Source organism: Glycine max, chromosome 14 (assembly GCF_000004515.6).
Source record: "Glycine max cultivar Williams 82 chromosome 14, Glycine_max_v4.0, whole genome shotgun sequence".
Lineage (NCBI taxonomy): Eukaryota > Viridiplantae > Streptophyta > Magnoliopsida > Fabales > Fabaceae > Glycine > Glycine max.
Window position 1 is genome coordinate 18019826 of NC_038250.2, and position 20310 is coordinate 18040135.

The following is a 20310-nucleotide window of genomic DNA, read 5'->3' on the forward strand; positions in this document are numbered from 1 at the left end:
GGAGCACACCAAAGAAACAGTCTCCAATTTTGAAATATTTTCTTATAAATATATTGATAAATAAAAAAAAATTTAATTTATACGTAATTTTTTTTATCTCATTTAACAGAAAAAGATAAATAACAATTATATTTTTAAATTTAATTTATCAAACAAATAATTTATTTAAATATTTCTTTAATTATTTATAAACCCGCGCAACGCAGGGGCTATCTCTAGTTAAAATTTAAAAGCTATACCATTCAATAAGTTTCGATAAGAATAAATGGACAAGATTTTGCAAAAATGACCCTTTTCTGTGTCTGCCTAAATAGAATAAAATATATATGTAAAAATAGAGAAACTAATTGCCATAAAGAGAATTACGTTCATTGGTCAAAAGAGGTAAAGAGAAGTTGGCGTTACCATTATTGTCGGCAATTTTCCCTCCTTGGCTTAAACAACTGAATTTTCTCTTTGCACATTCTTGTCCCTAGCATCTCAAACCTCTTGAGAATCTTGTATTGACATCAAATTTCATTGCCGTCAAACCTTGTTTTTTCTGTCTCGATAGGAGCAGGTTCATTTTCTAATGTTCTCATTATAAAGAATTTCATTTTGTAGGCTATGACAATAATGTGCATATATCATTTTGTTATATGATAATTTGGCAAAATTTACTTACTCCATTGGTGTTCTTTGTGGTTAAGGTTCCAAGCAATTGAAAATGGGAAATCCGAAGACAGAAGAGGAAAGGATTGAAAGAGTAATTCGGAGTCTTTTAAAACTTCCAGAAAATAGAAGATGCATCAACTGCAATCTTTTGGTATAAAATTATTCTTTTGCAATATCTAGCACGTGAACTCATAAGGAAAAATGACTATTAATTGATTGCTGTCTATGACCAAATTATTCTTTTTACATAAGCAAAATGTATTACTGCTGAAGGCTTTGCAAATCATCATATTAAAATATAATATTTAATTTTGAGGAAAAACTGAACCCTTCATGAACATCATTTTGTTTTGTTTTCTATATTTTCTTAAAAAGAAACGCTAGTTGTTAAATATAGATATATAATGATTGTTTATCAGGAGATATTTGTATGACACCTATGGAGGAAAAGATGACAGATGATTTGAATATGTGCAAAGAAAATCACTAGAAGCATTAGTAAAAAGTAAATTGAATGATTTTTAATTCTGTTAAAAAGGATATAGAGGGAAGCAAAAAATAAATAAACATTAAAAGAAATTGATAAAAGGAATCTCTTGATGAATAATATCTTGAATTTTTTTTTTAACTCATATATTCAATGATATCAGATGCTCTATATAGCCTACCTTAGTAGAATATGTCTTGTTTGCAAATATGTTTTGTTTGCGGTTTTTTCATATTGTTGTTACTCTGATGGTTGTTGAAGTCTATCTTGTAAAGAAGATTGCAAGAAGTTCACACGGGAAAATCAAGTACAACAGAAAGAGTAACATGCAAAAAGAAAAATATACTAGAAAAGTTAAAGGTGAACACCTAACCAAATAGAACTAATAGTGCCTTTAATTCAAAGGAGAAAAGAGAATGCAAAAAAGGATATCCTTATTTCCTTTTATTTGTTTTTTTAGAATAAATGATTTTCTTATTTGGTTTACAAGAAATGAAAAGAAAAAGCATTAAATTTTGTTTGGTACATTCTTTTTTTTATACATAGAAAAAATAAAAAATAAAAATTAAATAAAAATAATAAATATTAAATATCAAATTTTATTTCTTCAAAAAGTTTAATTTGAAGTCCTGTAATGCAAAGCGGTCCTAAAGACACTTGTTAAGGAATAAAAAAATAGATTTTTTTTAATCAAAGAATTGCATTAGAAATCATGAGAAAATGTCTTGTTACACTTTCCAATGAAAAAAAAAAATTCTATTTTTAATTTCTTAAGTTAAAATTTTCTTATATTTTTTTATCAATTTAATATGATTAAATTTATATGAGAATTTGCAAGAGAGTAGTAGATAATGTGGAGAGCACTTAAAAGATAAGTAATCTAATAAAATATTAAATCAAATGAGAATATTTTCTTTATTATTGTTATAAATTAATATTAAAAATGAAAAATAAAGTAAGATCGCAGTACATTTTATTTAGTCCAAACTAAAAATTATAAACCACTCTTTTTTTTCTTTAGAAAATTATCTTAATATTGAAGGGAGTTGGGAGACAAGGGATGATGACCGAAATTCTGAAACAAACGAAATAAAACTGGAAAAAAAAAAATCCCCCCATCCTGATTATTTCCTCTAGCTAAACACATTGTACATACACCGGTTCTCTCAATGATTCATGTGCTTAAAACTTTGAATAAGAATTTTCCATTTCAAGAGTATAATTTGTGTTAAACTGTATTGCTTACTAGAATATATATCTAACTTTCCATTTGCTTAAAACATATATACATATGGCAATATATCTATCATAACGTTATAAAAGAAAAATATATCTAACATAACATTGCCTATTCCCATGAATCAGGGACCACAATATGTGTGTACAACTTTCTCAACATTTGTCTGCACAAATTGCAGTGGAATACAGTAAGCACAGAAATCATTTTGCCTTTGTTTTTTGTTTTTTGAGCACTATCCTTACTTCATTTAATTGTGCACGTTCCAAAGAAACTTTAATTGTATATTATTTGAGATTGATATTTTTCATCATTGTGCATAGTCATTTGTATGTACTTAATTACTATGTTTTACGAATTACAGCCGGGAGTTTACTCATAGAGTTAAATCTGTGTCAATGGCTAAATTTACTCCAGAAGAAGTCACTGCTCTTCAAGCAGGTAGCAATGAGGTATGCACTATGGTGTTACTTTGTTGCTCAAATTTCAAGTAATTTGGTAATAAACGTCTAACATTTGTCCATGCACAGAGAGCAAAGCAGATTTATTTTAAAGAATGGAATCCTCTGCGCCATTCTTATCCCGATTCCTGGTAATTTTGCATCTCTGTTAGACTTTACAGATTGTAAAGATAAACTGAAAAAGGCTTATAGCAAAGTCATTGGCCTGACTAAGCTCTTCCAAACACTGCCTTATATATGACGCCTCATTTGTTGAGACTGAATCAGTACTTAATTATGCTATCACACGTGACCTTATAGTAATAGTTCATAGGAAAAACTTAGATATGATTCTTTATGTGCTTTTGATATTTTTTTCCAATCAGAATAAGAGTTTCACCTAGGTTATATTGACATTTAATGCAAACCTTTATTATGTTGATTTCCGAAGTGAAACTGTAATTTTGATTGAGACCAATGCCAAAACTTTATATAAGTTTTGTCCTAGTTTTTATAGAATCTCTTCTAATTCAAATCTTTGCTTCCAGTAATATACACAAACTTCGAGATTTCATTAAGCATGTATATGTGGAAAGAAGATATACTGGTGAAAGTTGTGGTAGCAGTCTTCCTAGGATTAAAATGGTAACTTGTATATACCCTTCTACATCTATTATCATGAATTAATTTAGCAATAAAAAGATGACTGAAAAAGAGTTCATTTTGGTGTTTCTTGTACAGAGTGAGAAGGAGGAGTCTTTTGCAAGTAAGAAAAGTAGTTCATTTCGTTTTGAAATCATAAGTCCTCATTCAAGTTCGGGTCCAAGAAGTGATGACAAGAATCTCAGATATATATATGATGAAAGCAGAAGTCCTAGATATACACAAAAGTATGCAAGGCACACCGGCCTCTCCAGAAATCCTATAAAAATTGAAGTTGTTGATGACAGGTTCCAAGATGATGAACGTAGAAATCGCAGGCTTTCAAACATAGCATCAAAGCTAAAACAAATTTCAATTGACGGTCAGAAGAATGTGGACAAATCCCAACTTCCCGTTGAACGTCCTTTGGGAGAAATATTAAGGGAGAATGCTTCATCTCTACAAGTAGGTGAACCTCCGATCCTCAAGCCCAAATCATTTACTTACCACTATCAAATTCTTCTGGATATTTTGTTTTCTCATCAACTTTTATCTTATTCAGAAATACTTGAAAGTAGAAATTTGTTACATTCTTTGTCAAGCAGGTAGTCTCATAACAATTTGTTCTGCCCTTATATTAAACATTTCATCAAAGGAATATATCTATCTGAAGGATATAGCAGAAAAAACTAATTCTTCTACTAAGGGCGAGTTTGGACAAACTTCTGAATTACTTACAGGAGACAAAATTAAGATAAAACGAATAAAACTTTTTCTGTAAGTTACAATCAACTTATCTAGCTATTAACCTTTGACAAGCTCTTTGATCTAATTTCTTGAAAAGTATAAGTGTATAGATTGATTTTAGTTTATGGAAAAAGTTTCATTCATTTTACTTTCTTATTTTTTTCTCCTATAGGTGATTTCTGATAAGTTTATCCCAATTGGCCCCAAGTCTATCTCATGCATAATTTGGTGTTGTGTATGCATTCCTCTCAAACGATTTTTCTCTTAATGTACTTTTGCAGGATGTTGAAATAGGTTTTCTTTATTTTTACTTTTTTAAAAGAAAAGAACACTCTATTCTTGTTCGTCATACATGTTTCACAGAGAGTTGACCAAATTGAACTTTTATAGTTATAGATTACCACTTGAACTGAATCTTTGATAAATTGTAATTGAAAAGGCCACACATTCTTGTGGCAAGGGTTCTGTTGAGGAAAATCTATCTGAACAAAAAAATAATAATCCAGAAAGGTCCATTGATTTGAGTTCTAAGTCTCAGGCTACTCATTCTGCTGCTGGAGGTAGACCGGAATTACCACATACAACACAATCAAATGAAAGTAACTGGGCCATATTTGGAGCTTCAACAGAGAACAATGATCCTACAACTCCAGACACAAATACCTCGAAACCTTCAACAAAAAAGACAGCATCTGAAGCAGCAATACCTGCAAAAAATCCTGTAGACCTTTTACTTTTCGAATTATCAGGTCCTGTGACTCCAGTTACCGGTGGCATGTCACAAGCCGCAAGTGGTACTAATAATGATCCAACAACTACAACAGTAGATAATGGCACTACTTGGGACTTTCCATCTACTTCAGTAGGGCAGACAACTGCATCACCCAACAATACTAGTGTTTGGTCATTCACATCAACCCCAGCCACTGAGTCAGCACAGCCTTCTAACGAAGTTCCTCTACATACTGAAGTTTCATATGCATATAAAACATCAAGCATGCAATATGTTCCTTCTGTATCAACAGTTTGTAGTTCAACCACACAACCAATAAATTCACCAGTCAAAGATGTAGCTTCAAATAATCAGGTGAGACATGCAACATGGCTTTCAAGATATAAAGAATTGAAATCTCAACATTACTGTCAATTTCTTTGGTAAAATGTAGTGCATACCATTGTTTATAACAGGGAAGTAACATTACAAATAGAGTTTTCTAAATTTTTATATTGAAATTTTAAAAGAAGCATATGCCAACATTGTCTTGCTAATTGAGACTTGAGAGCCTTAATTTCATCTCTTCTAGTGTACATACTACTTACAAAGCTACTCATTTTGTTCTTTAATCTGATTACACACAGCCATCATTAGCTCCTAGTACAAATGACTCTTCAGGGGATTTTACTGAACAATCTTCTCAAACTACCTCAAGCATGCAATACCTTCCTCCTGCATTGGCAGGTTGTAGTTCAACCGCACAACCAAAAAATTCACCAGTCAAAGATGTATCTTCAAATAATCATGTGAGATATTTGCAGCATAGCCTTATTGATATAAAGAATTGAAATCTCAAGTTCTCAACATTACCAACTTAAAAGAACTAGAGCATACCATTGCTTCATTCTACATATTGAAATATTTAGAAGAAGAAGAAGAAGAAGCAAATGCCAACTTTGTGCTGATATTTTAGAGCCTTAGTTTTATTTCTTCGTGTCTACTTACACTGTTACTCTCATCTTGTTCTTTAATTTGATTACAAACAGCCATCAGTTACTCCTAGTACAAATAACTCTTCATGGGGTTTTACTGAAATATCTTCTCAAACTACCTCAAAACCTACTCATGAAACCAGGTCTAGTGGAAGACTGGAACTTCCAGAGGTAACATATTTAGCCTCTGTCATTAGCTTTTTCTTTTAAGAAGAAAGAGCCTTAATACATAATTGCATAAATAAATTCTCTACAGGACCTTTTTACATCAAGCTACTTATCTGGCCCTGCACCACTTACAGGTTGGCAGAATGTTCAACCTCATGGCATGCAGTATTACAATAATGCAGCGGTACCATTCAATTCAACTCATTACTAAGCTATGAAGCACTGACTCTGACACAGACACGGACACTTTGACATTTTTAATGTCTAAAATATAGGACACAAGGATACCACATACACACACAAAGACAGAGATTCTAATTAAATGAAATGAGTAACATATGAGCAAAAAAAAAATTTGATGGTATATTCATCTTTTTAAACCTACCTTCTAAATTTTTTCAAGTGTATTAATTGTGTAAGGGTGACGATTTAAGTGTTCAAGTCAACAAAAAGTAATTTTTGAATCATACACCTAATAAGAAGTGTCGAACAAGTGTCTAAGTGTGCCAGTGTTGAAAACGTGTCCAACACGGTGACACTTCAAAGAGAAGTGTCTATGCTTCATAGTTACTAACTTTGTCTCTTTTCTTGGTTTAGATATGGATTGGTGATTAATTGATATGGTGTTTCATTTACAGCCTCCCTCAGCCCTTCCAAATGCACCGAAGTACTCAAACCCCTTTGATGTAACTGATGGGAGAAGTTTAATCCATGTCTCATCGGTATGTGCAGTATTAAACTGATTTAATGTAGTAAATTTTGTTGTAGTTCAATTTTAAACTGTTCTGGTTATCTTAGTTATTTTAGCTTGTTTCTGCGATTAAACTTGAAGCTTCTGATGCAATTCACTGAGTATGAAATAACTTAAGTTGGAAAATGAGAACAGTTTTTATGTAATTCAGAGCCATTGAGATGAAATAACCCCATAATTTAACTTCATATGTCATATCAAGTCCAGCCGAGACATAATTCGTGTCTCATCTTAATATATCCTTTTGAAGGAGTATAAGTAAACAATTGTCTACATTCTACAAGTTGAAACTCAATAAAAAGGGCTTACTTTTAGGCCTGAGATATAAAAAGGTTTTATGTGGACAGTTTTTTAATTATATTTGTATTCAAGAATCTGGTACAAACTCAGTAGGCCAAAACTTGTTGATAATATATTTATTGTTTAAGTAAACACTGAACACATTGTTAGAAACTGTTAGATTTCGGTATTAATTGAAGACTAATTTCAGATTATAGTAGCTTCAATTAATTGAGCAAATGATGTTTGTTGCGCTGAAAAGTTTGTGAAACAAGTTTATTTTTCTAATAATGTCAAACAATGAGTGGATCCTTTAATATTGTCTGTGACAGATATTCTGAGTTTAGAGTCATTACAACTTTGATACTACTTCGTATCATATGCAACTTTTATTTTGTTTTTCTTGGAAATTGTCTTATCATCTCTAATCTTGTGCTCTCAACCTCTTGTTTTCTTTACTTTTTTCTTCAATAAAATCTGCTCCAAACAACCTCATTGGCATGCATAGTTTATCTTGAAGTATAAGTTTCATCACATTCTCTTTCTGCAGTGTTATCAGGCTTGTGTTCTTTAAATTAACACCTTCGAATGAAGCCAATAAATTGTTTTAACCTTCAAGATTGGTGGTATTTTGTCTAAATATAGCTTCCTACTATGGCATCTTTCCACGGTGTACCTCCTCCCGCTGTATCACCCAGAACAGGATTAATGCATGCTTCAAGCCTTGGGTCTTTAGGGACAATGGTATCTCAGTCTCCATGTTATGCATCTCCAGTTCCCAAGGGTATTTATTTCCCTTGTATTTTCCATTTCCTTTGAAGACTTTTTTTTTCTCGTCATGGTATTAGAGATAGAACTTTATCACATGGTTATTTTTTGTTCACTCTTCTCAGGTGAGTACCAAGTTAATAATAAGGAGCAACCCACAAGGTAAATCATATTCTTGGTATTATTTTGGATTCCTTATAGTATAGTCATGCATTTCAAATTATTAGAATATTTACCTAAAAAGGGATTTAAAGAAGAAAAAAAAGTTATTTAATTTAAGGAAACAATATTCTCTCTTTAAAATTGAATGTCAATATAGATAAAAGAATAATTTTATGAAACAAGACACAACCGGCTCCATTCCCCATATGCCTTTTAGCTCTGCCTCTGCCTAATTTATCCTTACTACTAGAATCTTTTCCAAATATAAATAAATCAATAAAATAAGAGGAAGATAACTCCCAGTAAAACTGCACCTCATTAATGGAAGGAGTATTTGTGGTGGGTTGTTGAAAAAGCTGGAAGGAATTTTACAAAATTACACTCCAATGCTATTGCTAGGAGTTCTTGTGGAATTTGGTGGTTAAAGAGAATATAGGGTACATGGTGAGTTGTTCTCAGAAGACTTTATGCATTTCTCATGAATACATATTCCATCCTTGTTCTGTTAAATACTCAGTATTTTGCCGCTTATGTTTATTATTTAAGATTTCACAGCTAATGCTAAGATGATATTCTCAGCTGAAAATGCAAATCTTGTTGTAATTGTAACTGCTTTTAATATTTTGTAGACCACAAAGAGCTGGCAGCTTCAACAGTGAGTTATCTGCTTTTGGATCTCTAGATCCCATCCAGCAGTCAAATAGGGGACTCATGACCTCCAAAACTGCAAATTATTTTTCAAATACAAGAGGAAATCCATTTGACTAGTTTAAACAATTTACCACACTGCAGTCTACAGTCACAATCTTCTGTCTTGTGTCGACCGCAAAAAATTGGAGAATCACTATGATCCAGACATTCCTGTACAAAGTTGGGTTAGTTTCCTTTGTAAATTGTAATGTAAATATAAAGCATATATATTTCCTAGTGCATGCAGAAAACCTTACTCAGATGAATATCACAGTGCTGCTAACCAACTGATTTAACCATACAATCCAGACCTACATGTTCATTAACTGTATTTATTGGACTTACATGTAAGTTTTTACAAGTCTTCTACACAACAATACAAGCCAAATATTTTCTTTGTGCATCATGGGTAAGAACTTAGGGGTGGAAATATAAAATGGTCTCTTTAATTTGCTATAATTGTTATTGTAACATCTCATTTTTTCGTAAAATAAATTAAAAATAATTTTATTTAAAAATAAATAGAACTTTAAGAAAATAATGAGATTTTTGTAATTAAATAAATAAGGAGAAATAATTTTATTAATTAAAATAATAGTTATAAGGTAAATAAAATAAATATATGTTCTTCGAAAATAAAATAAAAAATATTTTATTTATTCATTTGATAGAAAGTAAAATAGAATTTCTTTTTATAAAATAATAAAATAAAGAAAAATAAAGTAAATAACAAGATGAAACTATAAATATAGACATATTATATCAGTTTTTACATTTATAATATGTATCTACGCTCTCTCTTTCTCTCAGACTCGTTTTTCCTTCTCTTTCTCCTAAAACCCTCTTTTTTTCTCGCATACAAACTTGTCACAGTAAAATTACGATCCAGGACTCGTTAACCGCTGGGTCATCGTGAAATTTAAACACCAGGTACGAAACTCATTTTTGCATATCCCCACCATTGAGATTTACGAAATAATGATTATGGTGAGAAAAATGTCCCTCAATCAAAGCTTTCTTTTTCCCACATATACCCAAACCTATCACAATATAACTATAATCCTGAACTCGTTAATCATTGGATCGTCATGAAATTTGAACATCAGATTCGAAAATTATTTCCGCACATCCTCACCGTATGAATTTGCAAAGAAATGCATGTGGTGAGAGAAATTTTCCTCTCACATAGATAGTGAAATGGAGGCTCTAACCCTTCTCCTTCTCTCTAACATTTAAAAAAGTTTGAGGAATCTTAGGGAACCACTAAAGACGTCGTTATCACTGCTGGACTACACACATGAGCCCGCTTTGGTAAGGAATGAGTTTATTGCGATTGGGGTTAGAATGAACATGTGTAGGGATCTTTAGAGGATTAAATTGGGGTTTATTTTGGAATATTTATTGAATTACAATTCTTCCTTTATGATTATAATTACGATATTGTTGTGTTTGACGGACCAATTAATGTCCTGATGCGAATTGGTTGATAAAATTGAGTGTTGTTGGTGTTTTTGTGTTTTTGACCTATGATTTTGATCCCTTGATTTTGATATGAGTATGTGAAATTATTTGAGGGGTTTTACTCCCCACTTTGTAAGAATCATTTTTTGTATAAATTGTTTGTATTTTAGACAAGATTTACTAGAATAGCGTGATAAATTATTATATTGAGATCATAAAATTGTGATTAAAATTATGAGTAAGTGACAAATTGAATATGTAATGAATTGTGAGATACATGTGTATTGAGATGTTGTGTACATTGATTTGTGAGCTATGAACCATACAATCATACGACTGTAAAATCCTTTAAGCGTAACAAGTTAATGCATGACGAGTATTATGATGGGAACTACTATGGGAACCTGACAAGTTTAATCACTTTGAGGGGCGATGAGATAAAATTATTTTGAGAACAGTTGAGGATTTGTGTGTTTTGTACAGTTCTTAAATAAAGTTTTCATGTTAAAATGTTTTCTAAGTTGGACCAGAATCAGAAGGGAGAGACCTTGACAGACTCTTCGGAATCTAGTTCTTGGGAGTAAACATACTTGGTTTGAGTGCTCCTTTAAGCATGTGTCGATCCCACATGGTTGGAATATTTTCGCAAAACAATGTGACCCTGATTGGTATCCCTATTATTTTACCTAGTAGGAGTGACCTGACTTACTAGTGTGTGGTCTGTCTTGTTATGTACTCCTAAACGTCTGACAAGATTTTTCACTAACATGGTATCACATTGCATATAGAATTGAGTCTTAGTATATTTGTTGCATAACGCTTGTGTATTGATCGATATTGATTGATTGAGTGATATTGTGTTTTGATTCTTGAGTAAGTGGTGGAATGACATGAGTTGTGTTTAAGTAAGTTGTATTTCATTTATATGATATGTATATCTATGTTGTTTTCTTTCTCTCTGTTAGTTAGGAATGTGATAACTTACTCCCTATGTGTTGTTTGTGTTTAGATCCTTTGATGATCTCGAACTTTGTGTTCGTGGGAGCAGATGGTTTGCCAGAGGACGCTGAAACACAATGTTCTGATAGGATGTGAAATTGGGACGTGGGTTTCTGTATTATTTGCATAATGTTCTGAACATGTTACTTTATGTTATTCTGCTGCTTAACTTGTTTAAAAATTGGATGACCTTGTTTTGGGCCAAAGATAATTTCATACCCTTATTTGATAAATTTTTAATTTGGTGATTAACATGAATGTGAACCTTTTACCCAAGTGAGCTCCTTTATGTTTATTGAATAAAATCATTTTAATGAATTTTGTATTTCCATGTATGATATTATACAAATATATGTCGGGTTAGAAGGTGCCACAATTGCCATAGAGTATAAGCCTTAATAATGTTGATTTGATTTCCAAATCTCATGGTGAATGTTGTTACTGGTATTAAAATGTTCAACTATATTTAGCATGTGATTTGACATTCATATTTTGAGAACATATTGCTCGTTGCTAACATCTTTAAATAACAAGCTATGCTTTCTTTGTGTTAGTCTCCCCCGTTAGGTTGGATACTAAAAGAGGTGTAATGTTAATATCTTAGTTAATGGTGTTTCTTGTACAATGTCTTCTGTTGTAATTGGGTCAGTAAACTTAGTTTTACTTTTAATTTTTTCCTTTGTAAAACAATTATTTTCTGTTATAATTGTTTTTAGGAGTTAGTTGTTAGAGACTTAAGCTATAAATAACTTAAGATGCTCTTCTCTTGTGTAGAGTGAATAGTTTTTGTTTTTCATTGTAAATCCTTTCTTCTCTTGTAACCAGAAAAAGTCTGAAACTATTGAGAGAGACTTTGTAGTTGACAGATTCAAAAAGAGAGGAATCAATGAGAAGAAGTTGATTCTTCTGCATTGAGTGTGTTTTCACTTTCTTTGTTAAATTCAATTCTTGGAATCTATAGTTTGATGTGTATTACTCATTCTTGACACAACAAATTGGTGCAATGAGCAAGGATCATGAGCCATGGGTTCGACCAAGTATGAGGTTGAGAAGTTCACTGGTCAAAATCACTTTGGAATGTAGAGGTTGAAGATAAGAGACCTTCTGGTACAATAGGGTCTGGAGGAGGTTCTTAAAGGAGACTTCAAGCTCAAGAAATCGATGTCAGAGAAAGATAAGAAAGAAATGCTGGAAAAGGCTCACAGTGCAATTATCTTGAGTCTTGGTGACAAAGTTATCAGACAAGTCTCCAAAGAGAAGACTACTACAAGAGTATGGTCAAAGCTCGAAGGGTTGTACATGATCAAATCCCTAGTAAATTAATTGTCTCTATCTCAAACAAGCTCTATATCCATTTAAGATGAATCAAGAAAAACCTCTAGTAGAATAGTTAGATATGTTTAACAAATTAATTCTTGATTTGGAAAACATTGATATTACTATAGATAGTGAGGATCCAGATTTGTTATTGTTGTGTTCTTTTCCAAAAACCTATGCACACTTCAAAGAAACTTTGTTGTTTGGTAGAAACTTTTTAACTCTTGATGATGTTCAATCTTCTTTGAATTCTAAAGAACTAAATGAAAGAAAAGAGATAAAGTCATTTGTGAAGGATTAACACTCAGAGGTAAATCCTCAAGTAAATCCTCTAACAAAGATAACAAACATGATAAAAAGGGATTTAGGCCACAATAGAAGAATGGTAGAGGAAATGTTCCTAATAGCATTGTCAAAATGGGCCTAAATTCATGGGTCAACTCGGCCATAAAGGGTTCGGGCAAGGTCATTATTTTCTCCTGTAATCGTGTATCTTTTGTTTAATTTATATAATTTTAGATTTTGTGATATGTGATCAATTATTATGAATTTTTTAGTTGTTGATTAAATTTAATATATTAATTTTAAAATTATTATATTTGAGCCCTCAAAGAAAATGTTCTAGCTCCGCTATTGTTTATCATCAAGAAAAATCATAATTTCATATTAAAACTTACATATATTTTTGTTTTTTTATTAATATATTACCTTTTTCTATTATTTTCTTTATAATTTGAGCTTTAGTTTATACTTTTTATCTTGTAAGAAAAGCATATACTTTAAGTCTATTATCATAATTCTATTACATGTTCATATGTCATATTGGGTAGAAAATTATTCAACATGAATTTAGAAATGTAACATCATAAATTAACACCAACAGAATTATATTTTCTAATAACATGCCACATTTTAATTTAAATAAAAAAGAGACATAAAATAAAACATTAATTTTAACCAATTTATAAACAAAATTACTACAAAATTATATAGTTTTTTTATTTATTTTTTGGTCTCCTTCTAATAATAGACCTTGGGTCATTGCATCTTTAAACAAGGCTTCGAATTGACCCTGTTTTGACATAAGAAGGAAGGACTGTGCAATATTTGTATTTCTGGGGAGAGAATAGTGTAATTTACTATTATATTTTTTTGTGTAGAGAAAATAGTACATAAATCATCAGATAAATAATAAATATAATAAAATATAATTTATTAAATATTTAATATATCATGTATAAGTCATTATATATATTGCTAACTAATATAACTATTCAAGTGTACACTACAAAAAACAATTAAACAACTTGATAATTATTTATAAATTATTAATCAAATTCTTACTAGAAGTTATTTTTAATTGAATACATTTTTGTAAATAGATATAAATTATGTGATTATATATAAATATATAACGAATAAAAATATAAGCATGAGCGATATCATAAATTTATAAATAAAAATATATATGTATATCTATAATTCAGTTGAATTGAATTGGTTTTCGAAAGTAAATATGGAATTCAATCCAATTAAATTTTTTTTCTATTTTGGTTTGTTTTTTTTTTTCGTTTATTCGGTTTTCAGTTTATGATCAGTTTATCAATTTTTATTATATTAGATGGATTTATAAGCACTCATAAATTTAACTAGTAATATTTAAAATTATATGTGTAGTTAAAAAAAATCACCTAATCAGATTATTTTTTAGGTTAAATTGTCTTGCAGGTACATGAATTATTACACCTTTGTAAGTCTGCACTAAGTATTCTTATCTTTCTTATCTCTTTAGGTCATTATTCTCACCTAGGCCAATATTCTTACCCCTACAGGTTATAAGCTTAGTATTCCCAACTCTAATCTTCAATTATTATTCTCAAACTTCATAATCAGTTACTTGATTGTACTTTTAGTTTTTCCTTACAAGTTCTGTTCGCACAAATCTAATTCTCTCCTTTTAAATATACTTTTTAATTTAGTGATCATATTTTGGTATGATTTTTAATTTACTTTTAAATTATTCAGTAGGTCCTTAAACAATTTTTTAAAAAATAATTCTTAAATAGTTTTTTCAATTGAGTCCTATACTTTTATTTCTTTTTTAATTAGATTTTTGTCGTTAACGAAGTTATCAACAGTTAATGACAGAGACTTAATTAAAACAGAAATTGAAATTCAGAAATTCAATAGAATAAAAAAAATAGTTTAAGGACCTAATTAAAAAAATTCAAATAATTTAGAGTTTAGAGACATGCAGATTAATTTAATCTATTTTTTATTGATATAATAGTCACATTAATTTAATTTAAACAATGCAAGTATAATTATATATTAAGTATTTTCTTATGATTACTTACTTTTAAATATTGACAGTCAAATAAATTTAGTCAAATAAATAAACATTTATCTAGGATTGCGATTATGTTTATGTATTTTACTAGTTAAATTCTAAATGATTACTTAGTTGAATGTCCTGGGTCGGTATTTTATTGAATTGATATTTTCTATTATACTCCTGTGCTGACAAATTGGCGAACTATAGCACTCAGAGTCAGTGCTTCACTTGGTGGAACTCATGACCTTCTTTTTGCAGGATATTGTTTTTCGAAATAGATTTTGACTTCTTTCTTACAGATTTTGTTGGTCTTTTGCAATGTTCTTTTTGTATTCTCTTCCTTACGGCTATAAAGAGTCGGGATCTCCCATTTTATCGTCAAGCTCTTGCATATTATTTTTTTAAGAAAAATAAATTTTGAGCTGAATTGAGACAAATTACCTCACCTCTTAGAATATCAATATTTGCATCTTTTAAAAATGACTTAAATTGTATCTTATACAACAATGTATTGAAGAGTTTAGATATAATTTTGTCTTGAGCCACTGGTCGAGTGGTCAGTCAATTCTTATCAAATGACTCAATTAGAATCTACATGATAAAACAAAATAATAGAGTCTACATAAAAAATATATTAGATACCTATTTTTATATATAATATGGATTATGTAACCATATCAATAAAATAAAGAAATGGACCAACCCAAAAATTGATTTAGAACTTCATATCATGAACCAGCATAATGGAGGTAAAACACGGCTAAGCTAATAATCCTACACAATCTATTATTCATCATTAACAATCCTCCATATTCCATGAATTATTTGGTAAGAGGTTTGATTTTTATTTTTTACCATATTGTCAGTGTGGGATGTATCGACTTTGTCATAAGTCTTTACATTAGTCAATTGAGATTTTTTTAATCATATTTTTTCTCTTATAAAACTAAGTTTAAAATTTTACTTAAGCGATTAGAGTCTGATTTTACTCACACCAAGGACATGTTGGTGAGATGATTGATTAATGCCAAAAGATTTATGCTAGGCCATTATCATTCAATCAATAAGAACAAAATACTTTTAATTAATTTTGACAAATACTCTCTTTTTCTGGTCCCAAATATAAAAAAATATGATTCACGTTAATTAAAAAAATTAGTTAATCACATTTAATTATATCAATCTTAATTAAAAATTAATTTTTTTTTCTCAATTTATCCTTTATCAGAACTGTATATTAAGAATAAAAGAAAGTCATTGGAACTAAAATCTTAATTAAATAAAAGATATTTTAAAAATAATAATGAGATAAAGTAAATTGAATTTTTTTATATTTAAGATCAAAGAAAAATTGTTTTCTTTTATATTTAAGACTGTAGTAATATTAGTTAAGACATGAAATTCGAAAGAAAAAATGGGAAAGGTGACACTGTTACTAATGGCACGTATGGGTTTTGAGGATGGGAGTTGGGACAGAGTCATGCCACCACTTATTGTTGGATAAAAGCACTTGTCAAATTTGATCCATGCCAGCACCAAAACATTACATTTTGGTCTAAAGGTGTTATCAAGTTAGCTCAAAATGAAAAGGTATAAATACTTTTTGACCATTTATTTTTGTTGTTCTTTGCTCCCATAAGTTCAAGAATCTTCCGTCAGGCGTCATCAACATAAATGAACAGAGACGCAAATAAGTCCACACAAGCAAAAAAATCCTTGAGTTTGATTCTATAAACCGAAGCAACTTCCTTCATTGATATCAACTAGTAAGCATTACGTACATAACAATATACACAATGTACAAGGACCAAAAGCCAGTACAATTGAAGTTCCTACTAACTATATATGCTCTATACCCCTGAAATTAATATAGCATAACAATCTTAGAAACCCTAAGAAGCCCATAATTCGTTTCAAATACCACTATTTATTGTTGAAGTAGAGTCACGCCACTATTTATTGTTGGATAAAGGCACATCATTAGAGGGGTTAGAGGCCGGCAAGCCCGAGTCAAACTAGATACAATCAAGCACCAAATATTCGATTTTAGGTCGAAAAGAATATCCATCAAGATTCAAAAATGGGCACACAACATTATGTGTCAACCTTCTAAAAGAAATTATGGGATAAATAAATAAAATAAAGATGCTGAATAAGAGCGTTAATTTTACAATAACTTTGAGGGAAAAAAACAATTAATTAAAATAATAGTACAACGATTAAGTTTCTTACTCCTTTGTCAATGTGTGTGTGTTTTACAAATAAGTGGATCAAGGTTTGACGTTTTCTAATGATTACAAACTTTCTGTCAAGACTAAGAGATCGTGACAAATGGATTGATACTTGCAAAAGACAGACCAATCATGATTCTACCAAAGTACAAAGTGATGATGTATAATAATTTTTTACATGCTACAATGACATTGGTTATATAGAAGTTTGAGATGAACAAATTCCTAATACAATTCCCAAGGGCTCTCGAGAAAAATAATATTCTATCTTAGTATAGTGACAGAGTAACTTGGTTCTAAACCGAAGTTCATAAATGCACATTAGGAGTTGTGCACATGAATGTTACTTTATTCCTCTTTCTTATCAAATTTTCATTTTTTTTACACATATTTATAAAACTAATAAATAGATGACAGAGTGATAATTTTAGAATAAATAATCTTTTTGGTCATTTATCTATTTTTTTTCAATTTAATTCTTTATTCTTTTTAAAGTTTATTTTAGTCCTTTATTTCACTAAATTAATTCAAAATAGTTTTTCGTCAATCCAAATGTAACATTGTTAATTTGATAAAATTATTGGCAACTAAAATCTATTGAAAAATTTAAGCTTCTCTTTTCAATAGGTTAAAAGGAGAAATAGGGTTTGGTTGCTACACAAGGGAAAAGGGGGTTGGATTTCTCTGTAACGCAAGATGGAAGGAGGGGAGGTTTTTGTGTGATGCAAAGGTAGGCTTCTCAGAGAATATGTATGTGATGTGCATCATAGATCTACGGTGCTGAGTGTGAAAAAGATGGTGGTACTCAACAAATCAAGAGGGGGAGGAGGTGAATTGGTTTTCAAAATAAAACAAACTTTTAAAACCAGAGTTACAAGAAAAACTTTTTTTGTACGGATCGTATCACAAAACTTTTGATAAATCAAATTCAATCAATACTTAATCAATCCATTCTTTGCACAAGATCCTTTATTAGAGTTCTTTCTTTCACAAAGATGTATATCTTGAACCTTTTTGAAAACTGATTAATACGTGAATGAGAGATTAAGATCAGATAAAGAAGAAATACACAATCTTTTTATATTGGTTCACTCTCTATTATTAAAGAAGCTAATCCAATTATCTAATCCAAAACCATAATTAAATTTCCACTATGCATAAAGAATTCTTACAAGCAATCACAACCATTATAGAGTTCTCATCTCGGAAAAAAAGACTTAGACATCCAACACTAGGGTCCTTTGCAAATAAGAGCCTAAGAGAATCCTGCTCTTAGCCCAAACTAGAAACACCTATTCTAGCATGCCCTAAGCGATTCATGCACAAACAAAAAGATGTGTAAAAACATACATGAAAACCAAGAGTAAATATAGACATAACCTAATCAATCCTTTCAGCAAAATCTTGCTTGACTGAAGACGTGTTCTTTTAGAACTCAAGAAAGTGACACAACTCACTTATCACAAAAGATCTTCACAATAAAAATTTTTGAAGGTGTGAGTTACTGTTTCTAAGAACTTTTTTCTCTTCTTTCTTTAACTAATACCAACACATGATCTTAGCTCAATCAGAAGCTTATTTCATTCATTTTTTGAAGAGAACACATGTTGATTATTTATAGAGAAAACAATTATAACTGTATGTAATTGATTAAATCTACAAGGTAATAGATTAATTCAATGAAGTGATTGATTATATTATCTTTTGAATCAATTAAAATGTTCTTCCCAAAACTTGGAAACAACTCAAAAACAATGTAATCGATTAGATGCTCAAAGTAATCGATGAAAGTGTTCTTGTTCACTTCTTAACAACTTATAGAAAGAGAAATAATCGATTATATCACATGGTAATTGATTAAAACATAGATTCTTGAATAAATCAATCATTGTCTCAAATCAACTATGTAATTGATTACGAGAAGGTTGTAATCGATTAAATCGATACAAGACATAACTCTGCAAGCTCCAGACAACTTGTGTAATCGATTACAATAAGGTTGTAATCAATTAAAACAGAGAGTTTTGTCTTCTGAAGAAACTTTTGTAACTTTAGAAAATTCTCTTCTCACTTACTCATGATGATGCATGATGCACAAAAGATATGATATGGACTAAGATGCAACATTCAATATAACAACCAATACAAATGTCACTCAAGGGAGTTGGGCATGTAAAAGACAAAACATCTTCAAGCTTTTCTCCAAGCTTCAAGATTTAGTCTTCATGTTGCTCCCCTATCTCTAAGAGAGTGAAGATATATGATTTAGAGTGCAAATTTATGATGTGGCCAATGAAGAAGCAAACGATGGAGAGGGGAGGAAGACTTAATGGTGTGGGGTGGTTCTGGGTTTTATGAGGGGTGAAAGCGAAAAGAGAATAGAAAAACCAAAAAGGGGGAATGGGGATTGCGGTTTCATCATGTGTATTCGACGTGCGAGCCACGTCGTGGGATTTTAAGGTTCACTATCATGGTGTTGTGATTCCTAAGTCTGTTGTCACAACATCATGTTTCTAATTGTGTTCCTCTCTGCTCTAACATTTCATTCAAGTTTGAATTTGTCATGCTTTATTATTGTTATTTTTTCTCTAAATATTTTGTTGTTTATTTGATTTTTTTCGTTTAGGAGGAGGGAAGAGAGAACAAGTGGAAGAAGGTTACATTTTGTGGCAATCTTTAACCACCAATATCTTTATTTAATGAATGGCATCAACTTTAAATGATATAGGGCTTAAATTGAACTTTTTTAAAGATAAAGGACCAGACTAAATAAAAAAGTAAGACAAATTACTATTAATTTTCTTTGTTGGAAATGATACAACACAATATTAATTATTAGTGGTATAAATATATAAAAATGAACAATTAATATTACATTGAAAATTAAAATAACAATTATTTTAAAACTTATTTTTTCTCCTTGCATGACAATTATTTTGATTGAAGGAAGTAATTTCATTCAAATTCTAACAATCGAGTTAATCCATCATTTGAGGCATGGCTCTATTTTTTTTTTTTGTGTGTGTGTGTTAACTTTCTTATTCATCAACAAAAATGAATTTTGATTAATCTAGAGTTTGTTCAAGAGGTAAATAAAGTCTATTCAAGTATTCTTTCGACTACTGATCGATCTTGAATACTACTTAAATAATTTAACCTTAACTTTAAAACATTAATTACTTGTATCCAATTATTTGGTTCAATGACAAGGCAAATATGGCCCTCGCCTAACGCT

At 30.4% G+C, this 20310-nt stretch overlaps 1 protein-coding gene across 1 annotated transcript; it reads left to right on the forward strand.

Annotated features, from left to right (window-relative positions):
* The first annotated feature begins 469 nt into the window (after window positions 1-469).
* Window positions 470-9147, forward strand: LOC102660856 (ArfGAP domain and FG repeat-containing protein). The gene is made up of 14 exons (NM_001370659.1): window positions 470-559; window positions 690-805; window positions 2507-2568; window positions 2743-2830; window positions 2909-2970; window positions 3367-3463; window positions 3560-3925; window positions 4647-5294; window positions 5969-6085; window positions 6171-6266; window positions 6721-6804; window positions 7758-7896; window positions 8006-8042; window positions 8672-9147. Exons 2-14 carry the CDS (start codon window positions 707-709, stop codon window positions 8808-8810), a joined length of 2034 nt encoding a protein of 677 aa, NP_001357588.1. The 5' UTR covers window positions 470-559; window positions 690-706; the 3' UTR covers window positions 8811-9147.
* The last annotated feature ends 11163 nt before the right edge of the window (window positions 9148-20310 follow it).

Excerpts from the sequence above, each read along its gene's own strand:
- LOC102660856 (NM_001370659.1), top strand. The coding sequence starts at position 707 with ATGGGAAATCCGAAGACAGAAGAGGAAAGGATTGAAAGAGTAATTCGG. Across the intron at positions 806-2,506 it reads GCATCAACTGCAATCTTTTG|GGACCACAATATGTGTGTAC; the intron begins GTATAAAATTAT and ends CCCATGAATCAG. Across the intron at positions 5,295-5,968 it reads ATGTAGCTTCAAATAATCAG|CCATCAGTTACTCCTAGTAC; the intron begins GTGAGACATGCA and ends GATTACAAACAG.